Consider the following 25,444-nt stretch of genomic DNA (forward strand, 5'->3'; position numbering starts at 1 on the left):
TAGTGTGTGTGATTATAATGCACGTGCACATATTATATGTGTACATGTACATGTGTACAGATTTCTAGTGTGTGTGATTATAATGCACGTGCACATATTATATGTGTACAGATTTCTAGTGTGTGATTATAATGCACGTGCACATATTATGTGTGTACATGTACATATATACAGATTTCTAGTGTGTGATTATAATGCACATGCACATATTATGTGTGTACATGTACATGTGTACGGATTTCTAGTGTGTGTGATTATAATGTACATGCACATATTATGTGTGTACATATACATGTATACAGATTTCTTGTGTGTGTGTGTGTGTGTGATTATAATGCACGTGCACATATTATGTGTGTGACATGTTGCCTGGAGGTGCAGCTCTGCTTTAGTGGAGGGAGTTTCCTCCCTGGGAGCACTGCGCCCCGCCCTGCCAGGTACCCGAGCAGGGACAGGAAGAATAGTCATGTAGCTGCCTGTTGCGCCTCTCAGGGTTGTTGGGAGGTGGGAGAGTGCAAAGGACAGCCAGGTCTGGAAAGACCTCGGCACTCTCTCTGACAGCTCTGATCATTCAGCCTCTTCTGTGTCTGAATTAAGCTATTTCCTAAAATGTCTTCTGTTCCTGGGCAAGAGGAAAAGACCCCAAGACTTAAAGCAAACAATAAAATTGGATAGGAATCAAGCATTTTTAATAATGTATTCCTTAGTCTCAAATATTACTTAACTTATTAAATACACAGGTCGAGATACAGAAAATATTCCTGATTTTTATACAAAACTTTAAATATTTGTATACTTTACATATGCTACCGAGTCTCTTAAATCTCTTTTAATGCTACCTAGCTTGATCAGCCCAGAGGGAACCTTCAGTTGCCATAAAACATGGTCGAGCATACAGGCTCCTCTCAGCGCGGGAGATGCCGCAGGTAGTGAGGTTACACTGTGTCATTGCACATCGTCTAATAATACGGCATGAAAAGCGTACAAAGATAACTCGGATAATGGAGAAGGCGGATATAGAAGTATTCTAGCAGGAGCTCACTAATGCACCACCTAGGTGCTGCTTCTACCTAGTTCTGTATGACCCTAAAAGCAAACATGTGACCTTGGATCACTGGGCTGCTGGGGGGCGGGGGGCAGGGCCCCTGCTGGATGCCCCCGGCCTCACTGGTCAGACACACCCTGTTGGGTGCCCAGGACCCTGCTTATTCCATCAGACATTTACAGTACAGTACTTCCTGATTCATCAGGGATAGGACAAGGCCAAGCCTGGTCTGTAGCCCCTGATGTCATTGTTTTTGTCGGTTGTGTTTCTCTAGCAGTGAATTGACCTGTACAGTTCACATGCATCATCCTGCTTTTTAAAAATGTTTAGTAAAAGGTCATAAGGGCAAAGTCTTTGCCTGTAATCTTGCATTTTTAGTAAAGAAGGGATTTTTAAATATGCTATTTGACATTCTCTCTGCCAAAAGAAGCCAAAACCTATATTTTGGTCCCCCTACCTGCCGGTGTGTGCCAATATCTTTGTCAAATTCTGCATAGTTTCTGTCAAGTAAACCAAGGAAGGACTTGTCAAATCGTCCAAATCAGAGAGGAGATTATTTTGGAACCTGAACTTGGGGGGACGGCTGTCCGGCCTTCACAGACTTCAAGTAGAGGCCTTCTTGTCCCTCCGTGAGCACTACTTTCTGAAGTTCCCGAGCTGGACGCTCATTCGGCCCAAGACACAGCGGAAGGTGGCCGGCTGGACCTCCCAGTATTTCACGGGGTTGTTGAATAGACTTATGGCGCTGTATAGGGATTTCTTCTTCTTTGCTACCGTGGGACAGAAGTCATTGATCCCAACTTTGGTGATGTTGTTGTAATGGAGGAAGATCACCTGTTAAAGCAAGAAGACAGCTTGGTAGTAGATAGACATGCTCAGGCTAAATTGGCGATCTCACAGGAAGGCTCCATTAGCTGAGTCAGGGAGGGGGAGGGGTGGGGGGGAGGAGGAGGAGGAGGAGGGGGAGGGGGAGGGAGGCCGCCGCAGCCAGGGAGCACGGAGAGGCCCAGAAAGGTCCAGACCTGGGAGATGGAACGGCCAGGAGGCCAGTGGCCCTGGACCATTAGTGCCAGGTCAGAGAAGGGGCTTTCAAAGGCTCCTTGAACAGGATGTGGAAGGACAGCTGAAGAGTCCCTACAGCCCAGTCCTCACACAGAGAGCAGGACACGTGAGCTCACCAGGGGCTGGGGGGGGAAGAAGGGCGGTAGGAGCTCGGGGCTGTGGCTCAGCAGATTCTAGTCTGAACTGGCTGGGCTGGGCTCTGGAGAGGACCAGGGGCTCTTCCCCCTAATGGTTTGGGTTTTTTGTTGTTGTTGTTTTTTTTGTGGGGCAACAGGCATTAAGTGACTTGCCCAGGGTCACACAGCTAGTAAATGTCAAGTGTCTGAGGCCAGATTTAAACTCAGGTCTTCCTGAATCCAGGGCTGGTGCTGTATCCAGTGTGCCACCTAGCTGCCCCCCCCCCCACCAATGTTTTGATTGCAGATTTCACTAAAATTGTTTTCCTTTGGAATTCTGTGGGTTTTATTTGATGCATTTAAAACCATAAAGATCATGACCCTGAGAATGGTCTGTGAGCTTTGCCAGGCCACCAAGGGGCTCCAGGACACCAAAGACTGTGGCCACAGGGCTGCCCACCACAGTATTTGGGGGTCCCTCCGCTGGCCGCCGTCACCAAATGGGCAGCCTCATGTGACCTTCCTTTCGTGGTCCTTATTAGAGAGGGTGCACTGGGGGTACGGGAACTAGGGACGGACCGTGTAGGGAGCAGAGGGCGTTTCTGAAGCCTGTCAAGGGGATCTGGGCCCCAGTGCTGAGGAATGAAAGGCGGGAGATGATGCTTGGAGGCCAGAGAAAGATGCCTGAGGAGCGTCTGGGGAATTGGATTACAATTCATAACCCGGAAGCTTCCTGAAGGCAGCATGTCCCTGGCAGCCTTCTCTAGAGGAGATCCTATGCATCAGATGCCTGCTGAGGCACCTCCCGCCTCAGTGGTCCCTGGGCTGCTGGGCCCCTGCCATCCCTCCCTTCTGACCACCAATGCCAACCCCAGCACACTGGAATTCCAAACAGTCTGCTCATCCTGCCCTGTCCTTGGCTGTCCCCCCGGAGCCCTCTTTTCGCCCGTCCCTGACCATGGACCCTGTTGACTTCATTACAAATGCCAACAGCCCCTCTAATGACACAGCCTACTCATTCCTCGGGGACCTCCTTCTCCATGCCACACGGGGCTATAGGGATGCCCTCACAGCTGTGCGTTGCCCGAGAGTCCAAACTTGGATGTTCCACTCTCTGAGCCCAGTTCCTTCCAATTCTGCCACTCATGCTCTCATCAGAGCCCTTGGCGCTGCGTAGCAGAGTGGGTCCTGCTCCACCACCTACAGCTTGACCCCACATCGCCAAGCTGTCACCAATCATTCTGCTCCCCGCTATATCTTGCATGGCCGTGACCCAAGCTCAGTCCCTCACTGCTTTTCTCCTGGGCTCAGGTCTGTCTCTACTTCTCGTCCATCTTCTTAGCTGAGTTCCACCCCACACTCCTCAAGCTTCCAGCAGCCCCCATCACCACCACAATTGACTAGAAAGTACTGGTTTTGATCTTTAAAGTCCTTCCAAACAAGGCTCCTTCTTCCCTTTCTCTGTGGGCTCAGTTACCTAGCTACACGGACCTGTGTATTGTTGTTTAGTCGTGTCTGACTCTTCGTGACCCGTCATGAGGTTTTCTTGGCAGAGATCCTGGGGTAGTTGGCCATTTCCTTCTCCGGCTCATTTTACAGATGAGGACACTGAGGCAGAGAGGGGTAAGGGACTTGCCCAGGGACACACAACTAGTGAGTGTCCGAGGCCAGATTTGAACTCGGAAGAGGCTTCCTGACGGCAGGCCCGGCCCTCTGTGCACTCCGGTGCCATGTAGCTGACCCTACTCTGACCTCACTATTTCTTAAAACCTGGAGAGAGAGTGAGGGGTCCAGGGTGACAGCTGGGAAGATGGCGTTGCCCTCCACAGTAAGAGGAGAGTGGAGAGGCAGGATGATTGAGCAGGAGAGTGAGGTCCATTTTGGACAGGCTGAGTCTCAGAGACAGTCTATGGGACATCTGGGGCAGATGTCTGAGAGGGGATGGAGATGGGAGTTCAAGAGAGAGATTGGGCAGGATGGACAAGTGTGAGAATCCTCAGCAAGGAGACGGGCATTAATGAGCTCACCCAGTGAAGCAGAATAGAGAGAGAAGAGAAGGGGTCCCGGCCAGAGCCCTGCGGGACCCCCACGGTCAGAGGGCGTGATCTGGGGGAGGATCCAGCCAACAGGCAGAGGAGGAGCCGTCAGAGGCTGGGAGGGGGGTCTGAAAAGCTGGGGAGAAGAGAGTGTCAGGGAGGAGAGAGTGACCCACAGTGACCCAGGCTGCAGAGAGGCCGAGGTAAGAAGTGAGAAGAAGCCACTGGATTTGGCCACTAAGCGACCGCCAGGGACTTTGGGGAGCACTTTCAGTGGAAGGATGAGGTCGGACATCTGGACTGGAAGGAGTTGAGAGGAGAGAAGGCAGAGGCCCCTGGTATAGATACATGTCTGTGGAGTTTGGTGACAAAAAACAGAAAAGACACAGGAGGAGTTAGCAGGGATGGACGGGTCACATGGGGGGTGGGGGTACCTGGATGGGTTTGTAGGGAAGGAGCCAGTAAACAGGGAGAGATAGGGGTGACAGGGGGGTGGTCTGCTGGAGGATGCAGGATGGGATCGCCTGCGGAGGGCGAGGAGAGGAGGGCAGACATGGGTGACGCAGGGGAGCATAGCGGGAGATGGAGAGGAGGTCCCCTCCTGGGTGGCCCGGCCCAGGCTGCTTCTTACGAGACCAGGAATACATGAAGGCTGTTGGGGGGGGGCCCCGGGAGGCAGTGAGATGGATGGGACGGGTCTGTCTCTTGATGATGTATCTGGAATCCTATGAAGCCTGGGGAGGCCCGGCTCCATGCCCGGGAGCAGACTGAGCCGCCCCGGCAGCAGACCTTACCTGAAGGTATTTCAGGTCCTGTAGTCCAGGGGGAACCTTTTTCAGCTTGTTTTTTTCCAAATGGATTTCTCGTACATGTGGAATGTTGGCAAGGCTTCCATTCTCGATGTCTTTGATCTTGTTGTTCCCAAGGCCCAGCCTGAAAGGGAGAACAAAGATGGCGGTGCCCATTTTTGAACACTCAGTGACATCTTTTCCTCACTTGGTAAAGCTTTTCCTTTTGGTATTTATGGACCCTGACTGTTGGGAAAGTCTCCCTTGGCACATCAGGGGGATGATGTAGGACAGGTCACAGGAGGGGAGCCAGGCTGCGAGCACCATTTTCCACTCGGGGCAGAGGGCATGGCTCTCCCCTTGCCTTCCATCCCCTCCCTCCCAGCAGCCCCAAATCTGGCCAGAGACGTCCGCCACCTGGGCATCTCGTGCCCTTCAGCTCCTGAATTCCCGTACCTTTGTAGGTCTTTGTACCGCTTAAAGTCTTCAAGTTCTATGGTGGCGATTTTGTTGTCATCTAAGTGAAGTTCCAGCAGAGATGACGGCAGGCCTGAGGGGAAGGAGAAAGGCGGCAGTCAGAGCGCCCGGTGCTGCCAGCGTGACACGCCACGTAGGTCCTCTACAGCGGTCAAGGACCCAGCCCCCTCCGTGCCCCACACGCCCTCCCTTCTCACTTAGTCTAGGACTACGTGGCCTCTGAGAGATTCTGTGATGACGATAGTGGACACAGTGAGGTCAGTGTAGGGTCAGCTACATGGCACCGGAGTGCACAGAGGGCCGGGCCTGCCGTCAGGAAGCCTCTTCCGAATTCAAATCTGGCCTCGGACACTCACTAGTTGTGTGTCCCTGGGCAAATGCTTGACAAAGATCCTCTCCTTTGATCCTCACAACCTGCCAGGTAGGGCTGTCATCCCTGCTTTACACTTGAGGAAACTCAGGCTGACAGAAGTGAAGTGACTCGCCCAGGGTCACACCGCTGGGAAGAGTCTGGGCCTTATCCACTGTGCTGTCACCTCACTGCTGCAGTGCCTGCGACACTCTGATGTGTAGGAGTAGGAGAAGAAAGAATCCAGGGGCAGAGGAGTTAGTTTGAGCCACACCAGAGCCAGACTTGCCCGGAGACGTCAGAGACAAGCAAGAATAAGGAGAGTTCACGGGGTGAAGCTGGATCGGACACCAGGGAGCTCCCGCCAGTCTTGCTCCATTTTCCTGGCCAAGGCCAACTTCCTGAGTCCTCTCCCTGTCCTGGAGCACGTGACTCTTGGACCAGGGATGCCGGGTGACCAACTGAAGGCCGCAGCAAAGAGGAGACAAGGGGGCCTGGAGTCAGGAGGACCCGAGTTCAAATCTGGCTTCAGACACTTGACACCTACTAGCTGTGTGACCCTGGGCGAGTCACTTAACCCTCATTGCCCCGCCAGAATAACAAAAGAGGAGACAAACTCCTGAGGGGTCCCTTTGCACATGGAGCCCACAAGGAGATGGAGACGTTGGTGACCCTCCGGAGTCATTTGTGTTTCCCACTGGAACAGCTCTGTTGGTTCACCACCGCGCCCTGTGGGTGTCCTGGCAGCCCCGGCCACTTAGGCTGCTCACTGCTGTTGAAAACCAGCCTTTGTGGGTGAGAAGCCATCCAGGGCCCAGGCAGCCCGTTCCTCCATCTGTGTGTTCATGTCCTTCGCAGATGTACTGGAGGGAAGTCTGGGATGGTATCGAATGTCTGTTCTACTGAACCACGTTGGGGTTCAGCCCTAGCCAGGAACAGGGCATGTGTCTGTGGGCCGGAGGGGACTGGAAAAGTGACTGAGCTTGCAAAGGATCTCGTTCCAGAAACAAGGATGGCAGCTTTCAGGGGCCAGCTCAGGGCGGCTCCCATCAGGGCTGTCCTGCTGACCGCTGGCTCTCTTTAGGATTGGAAAACTCCATGGCAAAGACGAGGGTGAAAAGCCTCGACCAGTAGGGTCTTCTGGTGTGATTGTGAAGGTGACCCATTCCCGTGTGCCCCTGTGGCTGCTTCATGAGGAATGGCCAAGTCACCCCATCTGGGCTGCATTTACCTTGTGACTTACACTAGTCACATCCCCGGAGGCTGCGAATGCCTAGTGAGCAGGGCCTGCTTTGGCTTCTTCTCTGTGGCCCCTGCATTAAGCAGGGTGCCTGGCATGCAGCAGGTGCGTCATCATTGCTTGTTGGCTGCCTGGTAAGAATCCCTCACTCCACTGGCAGAGGGCTCAGTAGTGGTGAAGCCTCCCAGAGTGTCCTGCAGCCCCCCCAGAGTCTGTTTGAAGCCCTCTGCCCAGAGACATGGATGCCTCTGGAGCTGTCCTGGTTCCTGGGAAAGAGCCTGGCACCTGCCCTGGTTGTGCCCTGGCTCTCCCAGAATGCACCATGCTCTCCGCTGAGCTCCTGACCTTCAGCACCATGCTGTTCTTGGAAGGAGGACATGGCTCCTAAGGCTTTCTGAGGGGCTGTTTCTTCAAGCCCTGTCAGAGCGCAGAGGGAGATGGGCGCCACTCTCCAGCTTGGCATGAGTGGGCCAGAGGCACCCAGGAACAACCGCAGAATTCCAGGCAGGGTTAGGTGAAGGGGCTTGACCTTTCCTGCCCGCCAAGCTTCCGAAACCTTTTCTTCAGAGTGAGCTTTGAAGTTGGAAGAGCAGGCGCTGGAGGGCACTAGCGGGGGTCGGTTCCTTGGCTCTCCCCCTCCAGGGCACGCGGCCCTCCCTCTTGGATCGAGAGCCAAGAAGGCGTCTTCCTTTCCCTCCCGAGGAGTTTTCTGATCTGTTTACGGGCCTGGTGAAGAAAGGCTGTCCTCTGCCCGCTTGCATTTGTTCACTTGAAAACTTGTATAGGAGCTTTGGGGAAATGTGGTTGTAAGACCTATGGGCCACTAGGTGGCGCGGTGGACAGAGACCTGGGCCTGGCTCTTGGCAAGTCACTTCACCTGTTTGCCTCAGTTTCCTTATATGTAAAACAAGCTGGAGAAGGGACTGGCAGAGCCCCCTGGCGTCTCTGCCAAGAAAACCCCTGATAGGCCACGGAGTCAGACACGACTCACACAAAGGAACAACAGATGTGTGAGATTTCCCTGGGAAGATTTTCCTTCAGTAAAGTCCCACGCGGGGGCTGCCCTTTGGGGCAGACCCTAAGACCAGACCCCCCCCCCCCATCCCAGCCTGGCCGCCTGGCATCCTCCCCTTTGCTCCTGGGCCCCTCCTGTGGTCTATTCTCTGAGCTCCAGCAGGAACCCCACCCTGGCCCAGTGCCCCGCTCCAGCCTTCTCCAGGGCCCTAATCCTGAAGTCTCCCCACACTAAGCGCTCCGCGCACGGGTTCCCCCAGCCTTGAGTAAAAGCGGCCTTGGCTTCTGCCTCCAGTTTTGTTGCTCCCGACCCTCCCTCCATCCCTCCCGGCTCAGGTGCTGAGCAGGTGCCCCTGGTGCCTGGCTACTGCCCGGTGACTCCTCTGCGGTTCCCACTTCTGCCAGCCCCATGGGCGGCATCAGGTAAGGTGGAGAGCAGCCCCCACCTTTAGGGACCGAGGTCAGCTTTGCGTCGGCGATTCTAATGTGAAAGACTGTCACGCCCTCAAAGGCTGCTGGGTCGATGCCCTCATTCTCCAGGGGGTTGGCACTCATTTCTAGGAAGAAGAGCAGACGTTAGGAAGAGGTACTGTGAGGGAGCCCGCGGGGGCCGCATCCGCTTCAGAGAGATGCAGGAGAGTGGCCGACACTGGGCAGGCTCCCACTGCTGTCCGGCGGGCTCCCTCTTGGGCTCCTCTGAAGCCGCCCCCCAGACCCAATCCTTGAGACTCTGCCCCCAGACTGCCTTCTCCCATGGCCCTTCCAGCTCCTAGGAGCACAAAGGGAAGAGGTGAGGAAGCGTGCACCTGCCTTGGGGGCTCCCGGACTGTGTGGCCTTGGGCAAGTCACTGACCCCCCTCCTTCCCTGCTCCATAAGTCCAGGCTGCCAGGGGCAGGGCTGAGACTGAACTGGGAGGAGGGGGGAGGCACCTGAGTGCACACTGGCTTCTCCCTTTTTCCACATCCTCGGCACTTACACATCGTAGGAGCCTACTAACTGCATGATGACCCGCTGACTTGAAAGAAGCACCACATCAATGTCGTTCGGTCTCATAAAGGAGCGCTTAAAGGGAAGGGTGGCACTGCAGCCCTACGAAGCTCCTGTGCCCTCTCCTGTTTAGGTGGCGATGGCCCAGCTGTCACCACCTGCCTTATTAAATGGACTGAGATATGCAAGTCATCCCTGGGAAACAGGGCAAACCTGGGGTCTGAGAGAGAGAGAGCCTGATGCTCCCCCAATGCGCTTTATCATTACCTAGAAATCCATCTACTTATGAATATGTACAAATATGGAAAACAAACGAATGTAAATATAAACTGAGATATAAAACTATATAATGATATATAAAATTAAATATAAACATATCTAAAATTATAGAGATTGTAAAACACTGTGATCCTCTGGGCATTCTCTTTAGGCAGCAGAGTTTTCATTGGGTGATATAAACAAGGAAGAGGAAGAGCTTTATAGACTTTAGAGCTGCTCCTAGTAAATCAGCAAACATTGATTAAGCACCTACTGTGTACCTGCTAGGCACTGTGTTTGGTGCTAGGGATAGAATGTTGGTTCTCACCATCATCTTCATTGGCAAAAGGACAACATATTTTTTTAAATACCTCTGTGTATTCCAGTATCTGAAGTGCTGGCTACATCCTGATTTGCAGCCAGGGTTGGGGGTGGATCTTCCGAATCCATAAACACAAATAGTATACAAAATGTATTTTGCTTATCAATTTCTGTATTCGTTTTTATTATGCAAATATTTGTTGAATTAATTCATGGATAAGCAAATTTGTCTTGCAAACTAGATCAAGGGAGCCTAGGAAATGAATTGCAGGCACTGACCCTTTAACTCTGACTGTGGAGGTAACTTTAAAAAACCAAAGAGCTCATCTGACTTAAATGGTTGGCCAGTGGTCATTTTACCCGCTGCTTTCCCTCCTCAGCCTAAAGCCAGAAGGCTCCAAGGTAGAAGAGGGAAATCAATGAGAGGGAGCCAGATGGTGTTTGTGGGACGGCTTCTGGGTGGAGGGCATGTGGGGTGAGGCTGTAGGGAGCTAATGTGGAAAGTGCTCTGGAACCTTACAGCACCATAGCCACACTGGTCGTGGCTCTTATCAGTGTTCTGAGTCGGCCTCAGCACCACTGAGAGACTTCCAATGGGCGGATTTCTTGGGCTCTCCGCACTCACCTATGGGTGGGGTCAGAGTTAGCCACGCCCGTGGCAGGTTCCGTGTCAGTGTTTAAAAGGCTTCCTTTATCCCTGGAGGGAAGTGCGAGTCCACAAAAGGGTCAGTGGGACCATCTGTTTGCCCATTCTGGGCCCTTTCCTAAGTCAAGAATCTGACACGTGGTAACCGTCAGACAATTTCGTCCCATGTGGAAGCACTTACCCAAGACGTGTAAAGCGCTCATCCCTTTAAAAGTCTCCTTGTGTATTTTCTTCACTTTGTTGTCATGAATCCTGAGTTCTGCCAACGACTTGGGCAGGTTGATGGGAATCTCTGTGAGCAGGTTATGGGACAGGTAGAGTCTCCGAAGCTTCTTGACAGGTAGAAAGGCTTTGGGATGGACCTTGGTTAGCTTGTTGTTGTTTAAGATGAGGCCCTGGAAGGAGGAGCCAGAATGACCTGTTATCAGACTGGGGAAGGGCTCCCTGGGCACCCCAATGGTCAGTGTTCCAAACCCACCAGCTTTCCAGCAGCGCCCTTGCCAGAGAGAGACAGTAAGACAATTTAGCGGGGCAGCTAGGTGGCGCAATGGATAAAGCACCAGCCCTGGATTCAGGAGGACCTGAGTTCAAGTCTGACCTCAGACACTTGATGCTTACTATCTGTGTGACCCTGGGCAAGTCACTTAACCCCCATTGCCCCACAAAAATTTTTTTAAAAAAGATAATTTAGTCTCAGTTTAGGCTCAGTGCTGTTCACCCCTCCCTTGAAACTCCTCCCAAATGTAGCAGTGTGGGGGACTAGGTGGGGCTCCCTAGTGAGAGCAGAACAAAAAGTGGTGTATGGAAACTGCAGGGGAGGCAGAAGGCGCCTCCAGGGGAGTGGAGCCGCTTCCCTCGTGCCCCCAGGGAGCCTAACCAGGCTCTGCCCTCTGGACACCTTGAGGCTCCTGCAGTCTTTGCCCCCAAACTAGTGAAGCCACCATCAGGGGCATTTCTTGTTCCTTCCCCTGGCCATTGGCCACACTCCCCCCAGGGTCCTTGGTTCTCCAAGAGGACCATGACATCATGACTTGAACTGAATTGGATTTAAGTGAGGCACCAGCCTCACTCTTTCCTCCAGAGCCATCTGCATCCAGCAGTGAGACATACATCAGGACAACTGGAGATGTACTCAGATGTCTGAGGCAGTTGGGGTTAAGTGACTTGCCCAGGGTCACACAGCTAGTAAGTGTCAAGTGTTGTCAAGTATCTGAGTTCAAATTTGAACTCGGGTCCTCCTGACTCCAGGGCTGGTGCTTTCTCTATTGTGCTGCCTAGCTGCCCCAGGGTCCACATAATATTGAAGACTTCGGTCTTTAATTAGTCTTTTTTACATGAATGAGTGAAGCCTTCTGTGCATCTGACCAGTGGTGTAATATGGAATATAAGAAACAGTGGGAAGAGGCCAAATTGGTGTTCCCATCCCTGTTGGAAAGGGGGTAACCATGGAGTGGAGCCCAATGTCACTGTCCCCGGGATTGCTTAGCCTAAGGCTGCTTTTCCTGATCACTCTTCCTCCATATATGCTGTATCTTGAGGGCCTAGAACAATGCCCCACACCTCCTAGGAACTCGGAAAATGGGTATCAATTGGAAGTGTCCAGGGGCAGCGAGGTGGCGCAGTGAATAAAGCATCAGCCCTGGAGTCAGGAGGACCCGAGTTCAAATCCAGCCTCAGACACTTGATACTTACTAGCTGTGTGGCCCTGGGCAAGTCACTTAACCCTCATTGCCCCACCAAAAAAGAAAAAAGAACAAAAGAAAAAGAGAGAGAGAAGAAGAAGAAAAACAACAAGAAGAAAGTGTCCTGAGGACCCGCTCCATGGCCATGATGCAGTGTGAGAGTGCCGCCTTAACAGGGACGAGCACCTAAGACAAAACCGGTCCCTTTGGTGTATGCAATGAGACCAGATAAGAAGGGGAGCAGTGCCAAAGCCTTTGTATCAGATATCTCCAACAGCGGGTTGGTGTCTGGGGCAATTGAGACAACTAACAAACCTAGACAAAGAACATCCTGCAATAGGTAAGTGATGAAAGGCTGGGAGCAAGAGGACAACTGCAATCTATTAACAACCCTGGACGCTCCAGATCCCTCCTGAGAAGAGAAAAGCGGATGAAAGCAACCCTGAAGTTTCACCCCACGCCCTGCAAACTGGCAAAGATGACTAAAGATGGGAACAGAACTGGTAGGAAGATAGGCACGCTGGTGCATTGCTGGTGGAGCTGTCAGTCAGCACAACCATTCTAAAAAGCATTTTGGAATTATGGAAATCAAGTGACTAAGACGGCCCTACTTTGGGCCCCAGAGATTCTACTGGCAGGCACGTACCCCAAAAGAAAGTCTCCATAGACCCCACAACAATTATGGCCCAGTTGTTTGTTGTAGCAAAGAACTGGAAATGATCAGTTGGGTGACAGCTGAACAAATTGTGGTCTGGGAATGTGATGGAATCTGCCTGTGCTGTGAGAGCCGTGAGCACCATGAATACAGAGGGGCCTGGAAAGATTTCCACACCCACATGCACACAGGCACGCAGCGGGGCAAAGTGAAGTGAGCAGAGTCCTTACCACAGCTCCAGCGCCACGAGTCACTGAGGAACACACCTGCCTCCCTCCCCTCGCACCTTCTTAATGGTCTTGTCTTCTCCTTTAGAAGAGAGAATGACTCCTTCTTTGTACTTGTAGCCCCAGCGCGCCCAGCACGCAGTAGGTGCACACAGCAAATGTCAATTATTCAATCCACAGGCATTTATTAAACCCCTGCTGTTTGAGAAGCTGGGTACCAGTCACTGGGTGACAAGGTGAATGCAATAGCTCCCACTCTCAAGGAGGTGACGTTCTTTGGGGAAAGACAAACACCTCTATAAATGGAGTAAATATAAAGGGAATAAAGACAAATAAATAAATGCCCGGGGCTTGAGCTCCGGAAATGGCTGACAACAGCCACAGCCCTCTTCTTGAGGCCTTGAATGGACGCTGCGGAATTGGGAAAGACTGGGTTGGATTCTCCGGTCCTGTTTCTCTTTGCATTAGGGGCCAGCTCTCTCTCCAATCTGTGGTCCTAGAACAGCAAGCCTCAGCACCAGCACCCCAAGCAGTGCATCCCCAGGAATCTCCTGTGGGCAGCATTGAGGACCAGCAGAAGGCAGAACCCGCCTCCCCCACCCCCACCCCACTCCTGCTGGGGGCTCTTCCCAAAGCTGCACAGTCTCTTTGATCAGCAACAAAGCTGCCGCCAGGGTCTGCAGTTACCATTCATGAGATCAGCAAAAGTGCAATTATTCCGAAGGAGCATCCCAGGCCCTTCATCTGTCCCACGTTGTTAATAATAATCTAAGGCTAGAGTGGCTTGTGGCATCACCTCAGAGGAGGGCTCGGCTTAGGGTTTTCCGTGGCTCTCCCTCAGGAAAGCTATGGCATAGTTATTATAGTTCTCTGTGAGTTTACTGACCGCAGAGCCAAAGGGAGACATTGATAGACTCGGGCCAGTTTACCCATGATGTCCTGGGCCTGGTTTGGCCTGTTTTCAGCCTGGTTGGGAAGGAACTGGGTGGAGGGACAGAAAAGGCCGGACAAAGAATGTCATCTGAAGAAAGGGTTTTCGCCTGGCACGGGCAGTGCTGCCTAAGCATGTTGGCTTGGCAGGTTGTCTCTAGCTAAGCTGTACTGTCAGTGTTTTCATCAAACAGAGAAATGCCAAAAATGGAAGCCAAATCGGAGCCCCAGATTTCATCATTAAAAAATAATGTGGGTGTAGAGCAAGACCAGCAACAGGCCTTCCACAAGGGGCACCATCATTTGTCGTGAATGTGGCTGGAAAACGGGCAGGCTCCCAAGCACAGGACGCCAGCCATCGCTGATCTCCTGGAACTGACCCAGAAAGTCCTTAAGCAACCAAAACATGAAGCGCTCCCGGCCCCACTGAGAGATCCTCCCTCTCCCATGCAGAGAGAGGGCAGCCTCGGGGTCCCTGGTCTTTGGACACTCACAGGCAGAAGAATTAACCATTCACATAGTGCCTGCCCTGTGCCAGGCCCTGTGCTAAGCACTTTACAGTGATTATCTCATTTGATGCTCAAAACCACCCTGGGAGGGAGGTGCTATTGTTATCCCTGAGGCAAATAAGGGTGAAATGACTTGCCCAGAGTCACACAGCTAGTAAGTATCTGAGGCCAGATTTGAACTCAGGTCTTCCTGGCTCCAGGCCTAACACCACCTCCACTCTACCTCTTTGCTGTGCCTTATGAACGCAGGCAACAAAAAGTATTCTGAGCCGAGGGCCACAGGCCTCCCCTCATAGCCAGTGGGGTCCATGACACAAGCACAATAACGAACACCTCAGCTAGACCAGTGAATCCAAATGAATTGCCACCGTGCTGTGCAGTACTCTGAGACAAGACCATCTTCGGTGACCAATGCCTGTAGGCTCCTTTCTCCTCCCTCCATCTCACTGGCTATCTCATACCTTCTTGTGGAAAATATGGAAAGACGTGAATTGAATGATAATGCAATTACATGAATTTGGAGCTAAGTGAATGGCTGGACTCTGGGAGCGGTTTAGTGATTCCTTCTCCCAGGATCTCCGGAGGAGTATCCCAAGGATCTCCATTTGGCCCTGCACCATTTCATGTGCTTATTCATGAATTAGGTGAAAGCATGGATGGCACGCTCATCATACTTGCTGGTGGCCCAGAGTCCAGAGGGTTAGCCGCCCTACTGGATGGCAAGAGTAGGGATCCAAGAAGATCTTGACCGAATTGAAGGCAAAATCCAAAAGAGTTAAGTGTCGAGTCTTAACATTTGGATTCCAAAATCCAGGGCATGAGGATAGGATGTGGGAGGTACATTTAGAGAGCAATTTGTCTGAAGAAGATCCAGGAGTCTTAATGGACTGCAAGCTCAGCCTGAGTCAGCAGCACCTCTGGCCCAAAAGTGAATGTGATCTTAGGCTGACCTTTCAGAACAAGGGAAGCTCTTGATCCTCTATCCTTTCCCCTGTTCAGACTTTTGCTGCAATTTTGTCCTCAGTCCTGGATGCCATACTTTAAGAAAGATGCTGATAAACTGGAGGCCAGGCAGGATGGGGAAGGGCCTTGAGTGTGTGTCTTAGAAGGACTCTATAGCTCTGTTTAAACATCTGAAGGGTCTCCCTTGGGAAGAGGGGTCAGCGTTTGCTGTTTGTCCCAGAGGGCAGAATTAGGGGCTGTGCCCCCCCTTACAAGGATGCAAATTAAGGAGCACTTGGTGACTCAGAGAGCTTTCCAGATGTGGCCTGAGCTTCCTGGAGGACCCGGCCCTGTGACCATTTGTCTGAGGCGTTATGACGGGGGTCCCTTTTGTTCTGTTTAGACTAGAGGGCTCTCAACTGCCTCCTCTGTTGTTCTGCTGGTGAAGTTGCTGTGTTATGCATAGATGTCAGTCACCTCAACAAATCAATTTCTTTGTTATGATGACACTTAAAACTCTAAGAAGGGGTGAGTCTAACAGCTGTGGGTACCTGTGGATGTGTGGATGGACAGACGGATGGATGGGTGGATGTGTGGATGGATAGACGGATGGATGGGTGGATGCGTAGATGGATAGACGGATGGATGGGTGGGTAGATGGATAGACAGATGGATGGGTGGATGTGTGGATGGATAGACGGATGGATGGGTGGATGTGTAGATGGATAGACGGATGGATGGGTGGATGTGTAGATGGATAGAAGGATGGATGGGTGGGTAGATGGATAGACGGATGGATGGGTGGGTAGATGGATAGACAGATGGATGGGTGGATGTGTGGATGGATAGACGGATGGATGGGTGGATGTGTAGATGGATAGATGGATGGATGGGTGGGTAGATGGATAGACGGATGGATGGGTGGATGTGGGGATGGATAGACGGATGGATGGGTGGATGTGTGGATGGACAGACAGATGGGTGGGTGGGTAGATGGATAGACGGATGGATGGGTGGATGTGTGGATGGATAGACGGATGGATGGGTGGATGTGTAGATGGATAGACGGATGGATGGGTGGGTAGATGGATAGACGGATGGATGGGTGGATGTGTGGATGGATAGACGGATGGATGGGTGGATGTGTGGATGGAAAGACGGATGGGTGGGTAGATGGATAGACGGATGGATGGGTGGATGTGTGGATGGACAGACGGATGGGTGGGTGGATGTGTGGATGGATAGACAGATGGATGGGTGGATGTGTGGATGGATAGACAGATGGGTGGGTGGGTAGATGGACAGACAGATGGGTGGGTGGGTAGATGGACAGACAGATGGACAAGTGGATGGCTGTAATAAATTCCACATTATCCCATGATATGTACATGCAGATTCAATCAAACATTTTAGATATATGGAGGGAGAGTCTTACATAAAGCGAAGTAAGTCCTTTGAAGTCATTCTCTTTGATCTCCTTGATTTTATTGTTTTGAAGGTCTATCAGTCTGGTGTCAAACGGGATGTTGTTTGGGATCGATGTCAAACCTGAGCAGTAGACAGACAAACGAGTCACATGGTGGAAAGGTGGACCCTCCCCCGCACCCCCCACCCTGGCAGTATCTCTGTTCTCCGGGCCAAATGTTCCATCCTCCTGCCTCTTCCCAGCACAGAGCGAGTCCCCTGGCCCGCATGGACCCCACCAGAAACTGCCATGTGGGTCGAGGACCAGCCACACTACTCAAAGTCGGACTGGCATCTGCTGGAGAGGAAGCCCTTGCGGGGGCCAAATCCCAGGTCTGTGACAGGCCTGGCCACTGGCCATAGGTACACAAAGTGGATGAGCAACATGTGTATGTTGGGGTTCTGTGGGTAGCTCCTTCTTAGCCAGGGCTCTGTTGCTGTGGCTTTATGTTGGTGCCTGTCTTGGCAGGCAGAGTCGGGGCATAGTCAATGGGTGGACAACTACAGAGACCCCCTCCTGCTAATCCCTATATACATGGGAACTAGTCTAGGCCACCCCACAAGGTTGTCTGAGGGTCCTGGCTGTGAATGTCGTTGTCGATGGGGGAAGCAGCAGCCTCAAATGCGCGCTCGTGCCCACACACACACACACACAGAGTCACACTCCTACACACACTTTTATATGGCTCAATTTCATTCCTTCTTTTAGCCACTTGGGATTCTCACAGCTTCTGTACAAACAAGATGCTTCTCCATCCGTATGTTACAGGAGAACTAAACACCCCAGATTTAGCTTTTGTACATTCACTAGAAAAGATCAATTGTTAGTCGCTTCTCTAGGGAGTCACTCTTTAAATATGCATATTTATGGCTATAAAATATAGATCAAAGTTATCTTAGTAGGACTTGAGGACTTCTGTCAATAGCTATGTATCTCTGTGTACATATATAGCTACCGATATATCTCTATCTCCTCCAAGCCCTAAAAGTAACTTTGAGGCTGACTGAGGCTGGGCCTCATTATTCCTGCTGCTGGCAGGCGTGGCCTCTGCCCCCTCCTTTCCAGGCTTAGTTGCTGCCCTCTTGTGTTTCTCTCCCTGCTTCTATGGGGAGGGGTCCAGATACCCCCAAGGAACCGCCCATGGGGATGCCCCATGGGGTGCTGGGCAGGCTGGGCTCTTTTTATTTAAAGGCTGGCAAGTGTCTCCTCGAGGTGGGGCGCTGGGAATTCGCAGCTCACACCACGCAGCGTATGTGTCCAGCCAAGGAAATGCTAACTGGGAGTGGCCTCCTGGCTTGGGAGGTGCCACCTGCACTGTGTTTAGAAGGGCCTGCCAGACGTGGGGCAGAGCCTGAGCAGGGGCCCGGAGCGGGGGTACAGAATTCTTACCTAGGTCAGAACAGTGGACCACCCTTGAGTAGCACTGGCATCCGAAGGGACACGACGGGAACAGGTCAAAGGGAAAGAAGGGCATCATGGGCTGCCTCGTTGGAAAAAGAGAATTGTCGTCATCATCGTCATCATCGTCATCGTCCGCATCCTCCATGTCTTTGAGCATCATGTTCTTCAGAGTCAGATAAGAAGGGCTGGAGAAGGGTTTGGCAGAACCCAAGGCCAGCAACAGGAGGAGCACGTATTTCTTCATGTCTCCAAAGAGAAGGTGCCCGCTCTGCAAGGAGACACCAATGGGCAATGGTGAGTTGGGGGGGGTCTCTGCCTGGACCTCTGGCTGCCCTCCCTGCTTCCCCTGGATTCTTTCCTCATGTGGTTCTGTCCCGCTCACCTCTCCACACACCAGCTTACAACATATCCGAGTCACCCAGCACCCCCGAGTTCTTTGTACCGTCACGCACACAGAGCCGCACCCCCGCCTTGTGGGCCCCCATTTAGGGGAAAGGAGTGCACCCAGAGCTCGTCCTGCAGACAGGGAGCTTTCCTTGATGCTCTCCTCTGACATAAATGAGCCAGGTTAGGCCACACCTCTCCCACAGTAGGCACTTTCTGACTCATAGGCATATTTGGTATCGGTATCTGTGTGCCAGGTGGTTGCCTGAAACTTGGAGTGGCTTTTCACAAATAAATAGTGTTGTAAACTTTAACTTTAGCCCATCTGAAGCATCCATGGTGCTTGGGTTCTCAGGTACACTTGGGGAGGGAGAGCTGGTCCCAGGCCCCTCGCTGGAGCGGCTGACCAATGTGGAAGTTGGGTACAGAGAAGCTGTGGGCATGCCTTCTGGCCCACTGGCTGTCCCTTGGCACCAGAAGGTTGTTCAAGTTCACCTCTGAGTCGCTGGTCTGCATCGTAGGACTCTTGTCCTAACGAAACCGTGCTATGAGTCTGTTTTGCTCCTCGGCGGGCCCCCAGGTCTAGATCCCCAGCAGAGTACAAGAGCAGAGGCCGATGGGGGTAGCCCGAGAAGCCCCAAACACATCCCCCAGCCCCTGGCATCCCTTCCGAGGGAGGATGGGGAGGGCCTTCTTCAGGCCAGGGAGGAGGTCCAAGGCAGCAGCTGCAACAACAGAGGAAGTTCATGATGACTTGGAAAGTTGGGAAGAGAAACTGAAGTGGCAGCTTCAGAGGGTAGAGAAGAAGAGTCAGGGGGAGACCGGCTGCAAACAGCTGTGTCTGAGTGACCAAGGAGGATAAGGGAGAGGAAGGCTCTAGCACCAGGGGGTGAGATGTGGGGCAGGCAGGGTCAGAGCGAGGGTGATTTCCCCAGGAATAGATGATGCAGACAGGGACTGGACCTGGCATAAGGAGCAGCTCAGCTTCTGGACCCCTAAAGGGGTCAGGAGCCTGCATCTGCCAGGACCAGCACATTCATCTTTAGTTCTTTGGGGGCAGGGCTGTTCCAGAGGGCCAAAGCTTGGGGTCAGGCAAAGTGCCTCTAGATTCCCTTGATGTGACCCAGCCCCCCACTTCTTCTCTGGGCCCAGCTCATTGTCCATTGGCCCTGTCTGTCCCAGATACACTCGCTGCTATCCGAGCTCTCAAGGGTGTCCTTATGCATCTTGACTTCTGGGGAATCGACGTCGTTCATCCACTTGGTCATTCCTGTGTGGGTGATCAGGCTGCCCTTCTCTGAGCGATGACAGATCTCTTCCGGGAGGCGTGCTACAGTGCTCAGAGATGTAATCAGCACCATCAGCTGGCCACAGACCGGAGCCCTGGAGGACCCTCCCACACACAGGGAATCCCATCTGACCTGGACTTTGTCCCCCCCCCATCACAGTGGCAAAAGCTTTTGGGGAGTACACATTGTTCTGTTGTGCCTCATGAGGGTCCCTGAGCAGAGCAATGAATGACTGTTGTCACATCCTTAGAAGAAGCCCAAGTGATCTTAATGTTGGATGAGAAATGCCTTGCTTGCTGAAAAAAAAACCAATAAGGTGGTGTTTTGTTCCACTGAATCATGTGTTGTTTTCATCAGCAGCGAACAGGGGCCACAATGAGATAATATTTGTAAAGCAAAGTGCCAGGCTAATAAACGCTTGACCCCTTCTCCCAATAGGATTCATTGTTTATTACCTTTAAAAGCCTGCTGTGAGGGGAGCAGCTAGGTGGCACAGTAGATAGAGCACTGGTCCTGGATTCAGGAGGACCTGAGTTCAAACCCGGCCTCAGACACTTGACACTTACTAGCTGTGTGACCCTGGGCAAGTCACTTAATCCTCATTGCCCCGCAAACAGAACAAAACAAAAGCCTGTCGGGTCCCTCCTAATGTTCTCATCCAGGACGCCCTGGATTCTGCAAAGACGACTCTCAGTAGGAGTTCGTCGATGGGAGAGGAGGCGTTTCAGCAAGTAGGTATCAGTGCCTTCCTTCTCTTTTTATCATTTCTGAGGTCTGGAAGTTCTCCCTCGTCTTTGGTACCCTCATAGTTGGCCACCTCAAGCCTGGATCTCTCCTCCACCTGCTGCCCTGGGCCTAGCCTCGTGGCTTGTTATCATTTTTTCCTCCCCGGTACCACTTCTGCTTCCTTCCAGGTCCTGAGGGGCTCTGGGATGTTACAGTCCAAACCCTGGATGGAGAAAACAGTTTCTTGCCACAGTGTTTGCCAGTCTGTTCCACTTTCTTTCTTGGGTGACTGTGGGATGCCTTTGCTTGGCTGGAGAGCCTTCCTCTCTGCTCATCATCCTTCTCTGAGGGACTCTGCAGAGAAGCTCAAACCCTGGCACGATACTGCTTTGGTCTCCATGTCTCTCCATCTGGCGAGTCATCCAGATGTTTGAGCGCTTGTGGTCGGCTTGTCAGAGCAGCTGCCTTGGGAGGCTTTCGCTTCTGCGTGAAGTCGTGATCGGCGTCGGTATCACTTCTGTTGTCCACTTACCACTTTTAAACTTTCTATGACTTGTTTGACTGATTTAGAGTTAAGTCTTTTTAATTGTGTGGCATGTGTTTTTCTCATTCCTTTTCCTTCTCCTTGGATATTAAAGATTTCACTCTTCACACTGATGAGTCAATGGTTTGACAACAAACTCAGGGTTCCTCCCACATCAAGAATGAGTCTTTTCCTCTGTTAAAAAGTCCATTTTGGTGTCGTTACTCAGTACTTTCAGTGGCCAATGTGTTTTTTAAAGGAAATGACTGCTTCTGGGTGACCCACATGTCTTGGGCTTCCCTGATTTCTTCCTCCTGAATTCCGTTCCCCGCCTTTTTCCCCATTCCCACCTTCTCCCACTGAAGTCTCCAAGTGTGAGAGGGTCTGGTGAGTGGATAGGGAGGGTCTGGGTTGTTGTATCTGGAGCCTTTCCTTGCCTTGGTCCTCAGCCACCAGACTCTGCAGCCCTCAGCTCCTGGGGTCTTCTTGACTCCAGGCCCAGCTCTGTGCACTGCACGCCCCGGCCAGCAGCCTCCCAGCTAACAAGGACTCTCCCTGAAGTGCCCAGAGACAGATGCCTCTTGTTCAATGCGGGGGGGAGGGTCCCTGGTGGCCTTGGCTCTTCTCTCATGGGGGGATCTCCCTCTTTGGCCTCCTTAGTTCTGCAGGTGAGGGCGCTGCCGGAGGCTGCCTTTGGCCCAGGCTCCCGAGATCAAGGCTCCCAGTCCTCTACCCCACCCAGCCCCAGGTCCATCTGGCAACTTCAGCTGTGGGCCAGGATGCCCACCCCCACCCCATGGAATATGGGAACTCTGGCCTGGGAGTGTTGATGGGGCTTAAAGAACTGGACAGATAGCCCTTGTTTGGCCTTTGTGTTTACTTGGATTGGATACTTAGAGTCAAAAGCCTTGGGTTCGAATCCCAGCAGCACCATTTTGTTTCCCTGTTTCCTAAAGCAGATCAGTTCCCCCTTCTCTGACTTTGAGAGTGAGGATGACAGTGCGTGTTTAGGGAGGCTTGCAAAGCCTCAGAGTGCTTTACAAACATCATGTCATCTGATCTTCAGAGCAATTCTGGGAGGTTATTCTCCCCATTTCACAGGAGAGGAAACTGAGGCAGGCAGGAGCTAAGTGACTTGCTGAGGGTCACACAACCAGGTGATGTTTGAAGCAAGATCTGAACTCAGGGCTCCAGGGGTAGCCTCTGTGCCCTGTTGCTCTCAAGTCTCCCCCGAAGCCCCCACCCCCACCCCCAACAGTCCATTCCTTGTATTCACTCGTTGTTGCTGCTTTTGTCCAGACCCAGAGACCACGTCCTGAAAAGCCAGCTTCCTTTTCGGATCCCCTCCACGACCCAGAATTGTCCTGCCAGCATCTCTGTTCTTTATCCTAATCCCAAAGGGATCACTGAGCAGCACAGAGTCCGGAAGACCCGAATCTGACTGCTGCCTCAGATTCTTCTCAGCTCTGTGGCTCTAAGCAGGTCACTTAATGCCTTTGGAAAATGGGTGTGATCACAGCCCCCGCCCTCTAGCATTGTTAGAAGACCCAGTCTCCAAGCTCTCTATGCATGGTGGCCACCGGGTACTGTTACTATTAATGCCATCTAGTGCTTTACCCCCTGTGAATAGCAAATGTCTCCTCCAGTCCCTTGATTCCTTGGCTGTGCAAGCCCCGGGGAATCCCATGCGATCCTGCAGCCGCCCATTTAGGGGCAGCTCTTCTGAGACCTGGCTTCCCCAGAGCTCTCTTAGTCTCCTCCCCTCACCATTCTGTGGCTAACCCAGGATTGGCTTTTATTTAAATAAAAGAAAAAGAAGAATCCGAATTAGATCAATGAAATGTTCAGTGAGACTGAGCCAGTGTCCCAAAGAACAAGGGACAGAAGCTGGGAGACTTCTAGGTGAGGAAAATCCCTCCACCAGCGCAGGCTGGCTCCTCTGAAACTTCAAACCAAGAGAATTGCCTTGAGCATGGAGAAGCTGATTAACTTTCCCAGGGTCACACAGCCAGTATATGTTGTCCTGGGCTTGAGGCCAGCTCCCTGTCCACTACACAAAAATACGGCAATTTGTCAGTTTACTGTGGTCTTCAGCTCTCATTTGACATTCAGAATCTAGCAGACGGTTCTAAAAAGCTACCTTACACATATGTACATGTTTAGAATTCTCTAAGTAAACTTCTTTTTCAAAAATAAACCAGAGTACAAGCCAATCGGTGATTTCCCAGTAGAGAAAGGATTGTTCTGAACTCTTGGAGAGGTCATTTCCCCCAGGCCATGTGTTTCCTTTCTCCTCTCCGGTCTGTCTCCCTCCAGTTTTCATGATTTTTCGCATCTATCAAATAAACTACCCCGTCCTTGTTTTAAAAGCAGGTGAATTAAAGGACTGTTTCTGAGTAAACAAACAACACAGAAGCCTGTGTGTTACGTGCTCTTTTCCTGGTGCCTGTGGTTGGGTTTTTTCCCCGAGCCAGTAGCCCTTGAATGGGAACAAGAAGCCCATCCAGCTCCCAACATTCCGATGTGGGTGGCCCCGAGCCAAGCCTGCAGCCCGCAGCCCCTGTTCTGTGGATTCCGCAATTTCCCCGGGGGTTCCCTGGCCGCCGCCAAACTCCGCTTGGAGCACTGGGGGCTCTGTTCCAGCTCGGCACGGACAGGGCGCTTTGTGTCTTGCTCCTGGCTCCTGGCGAGGGACAGCCTTGGGCTTATCATGACAACTTGGGAAGACCCGTGTTGGTTTTACAAGAGATCACAGCCTTGTCTGCCTGGGGCTGAACAACTGCTTCTCCCAGTGAGCAAAGCGGGGCTGGGTTTTCATGATTCCTTTTGCCCTTGGTTACATGAAGAAAAACTTAGGTGCTGCCACAGGTCAGCTTTTGACATGGTCAAAACGGGTCCTGATGTTTCCAAGGAAAGATTCAGACTTGCTGCTCCAAGGAGCTAACAGTCTTCCTTCAGTCGTCAGTATACATGACATAAGGTTCACAGTCATCAGTTACCGGGTCATTGAAAACAAACAGATGCCCGTGGGAATTCTCTTAATTTTAGAAATCAGCTCTAGTCACTTTTGTGACACAATCCAGAAATTCAGTAATATTGAATTCATGGTGAGCCTCTTGAGAAGTAAATAATCCCACACCCACATGGATAGAGAGAGATGCAATGTTACCCTTTTCTGTACAGCATAAACATACAAAGAAAAGCTTCCCCCTTTGGGGGAGGGGTGATTTTTTAAAGCACAGATAGTTTATGGTGGGTTTTTGTCTTCATCACCATGAGGGAAAGATACCGAGCATATTAGCTTCTTATCCTGAGATCATGTTCCCAAGCACACATACTTTTTCTTGTATTAACATCCCCTTATCGTTATGAAAGATAAACTATTTCTAACATTCTGCTGCCGCTGCTCTCCATAGGAGACAAACCAATAAAGGGGACAGCCAAGAAAACCTACCTTGTAGGGCTGGAGCAGTCCTGGGCTCGGTGTTGTCTAGCACGCCGGAGCTCGAGGTCAGTGGAATGTCGGTGGCGTCCGCCTCTGAAGGAGAGAAGATGAGAAAGTGTTCCCCCAAGCGCTTCACTGGTGCTGCTGGCACCCCGGGTGATAGTGGAATAAGCAGCTCCTCTAGATTAGCCCATTTTAGTACTGAGGAGCGAGATTAAGGCTTGTTATTGCTCATCTGTTTTCCATCACTGTTTGTATCGGAGCCAAAACTTCTCGTTAAACTCTAGACGTCTACTGGAAGAATCTGGAAGAAAAAAACCCACCAAGCCTGCGATGTAATAATGCATGGCCTCTTGCCATTGAAGACACGGATCCTTTCAAGAAGTACCTGGTGGCAGGAAACCTCCCTGATGCTTGAGGACTCTTAAACCCCCGGGGATTAGAGTCTCCGGCAGGCAGCAAGCGGTCTGTGACCCAACATCTGTCCGAGTGCAGGCACCCGTCAGTCACTTTTCCTCCCCGGGGAGGGCCTGGGGGGGTTGTCGAGTTGACCACCTTGATGGTTTCTGGAATGGGGGTCCAAGCCCCTCCGGCTCTGACCTCCGGGGACTGGCAGCAGCAGCACTGTTTTCAAGTGTTCGTGTTGTGCCTCACACCCAACACGGTACCTGTTCTTTCCGCATCCTTGGGAGAAAACATAGGTTTGTTAGTGGCACATGAGCCTCTGAAGGAATGTATGAAACTGGGGGTAGGCTGACTTGAGGACCTGTTTGTGCTCTTTCCCCCAGTGGAGAGAATCCTCTCAGATATGACCAGGTAAAGAGCTTCCACTGAGCCCAGAGACACCGACTGCTCTTAGGCGGAGCCAGCTGTGCCCAGCCTCAGTGGCAGCCGCTCAGCGTGGCCCAGAGCGGACAAGACAGTCA

At 51.9% G+C, this 25,444-nt stretch overlaps 2 protein-coding genes across 2 annotated transcripts in view; one reads left to right on the forward strand and one right to left on the reverse strand.

Moving 5' to 3' along the window:
- LOC122737067 (centromere protein P) overlaps nt 1-25,444 on the forward strand; it is a 194,273-nt gene that overhangs the window by 73,306 nt on the left and 95,523 nt on the right. The window lies entirely within an intron of this gene.
- Nucleotides 703-24,766, reverse strand: ASPN (asporin). The gene is made up of 8 exons (XM_043979484.1): nt 24,528-24,766; nt 18,140-18,419; nt 16,721-16,833; nt 10,522-10,735; nt 8,574-8,684; nt 5,504-5,597; nt 5,054-5,192; nt 703-1,879 (listed from the first exon to the last, which is right to left on the reverse strand). The coding sequence occupies exons 2-8, from the start codon at nt 18,393-18,395 to the stop codon at nt 1,682-1,684; spliced, it is 1,125 nt and encodes a 374-aa protein (XP_043835419.1). The 5' UTR covers nt 18,396-18,419; nt 24,528-24,766; the 3' UTR covers nt 703-1,681.

The sequence above is a fragment of the Dromiciops gliroides genome, chromosome 1, assembly GCF_019393635.1.
Source record: "Dromiciops gliroides isolate mDroGli1 chromosome 1, mDroGli1.pri, whole genome shotgun sequence".
NCBI lineage: Eukaryota > Metazoa > Chordata > Mammalia > Microbiotheria > Microbiotheriidae > Dromiciops > Dromiciops gliroides.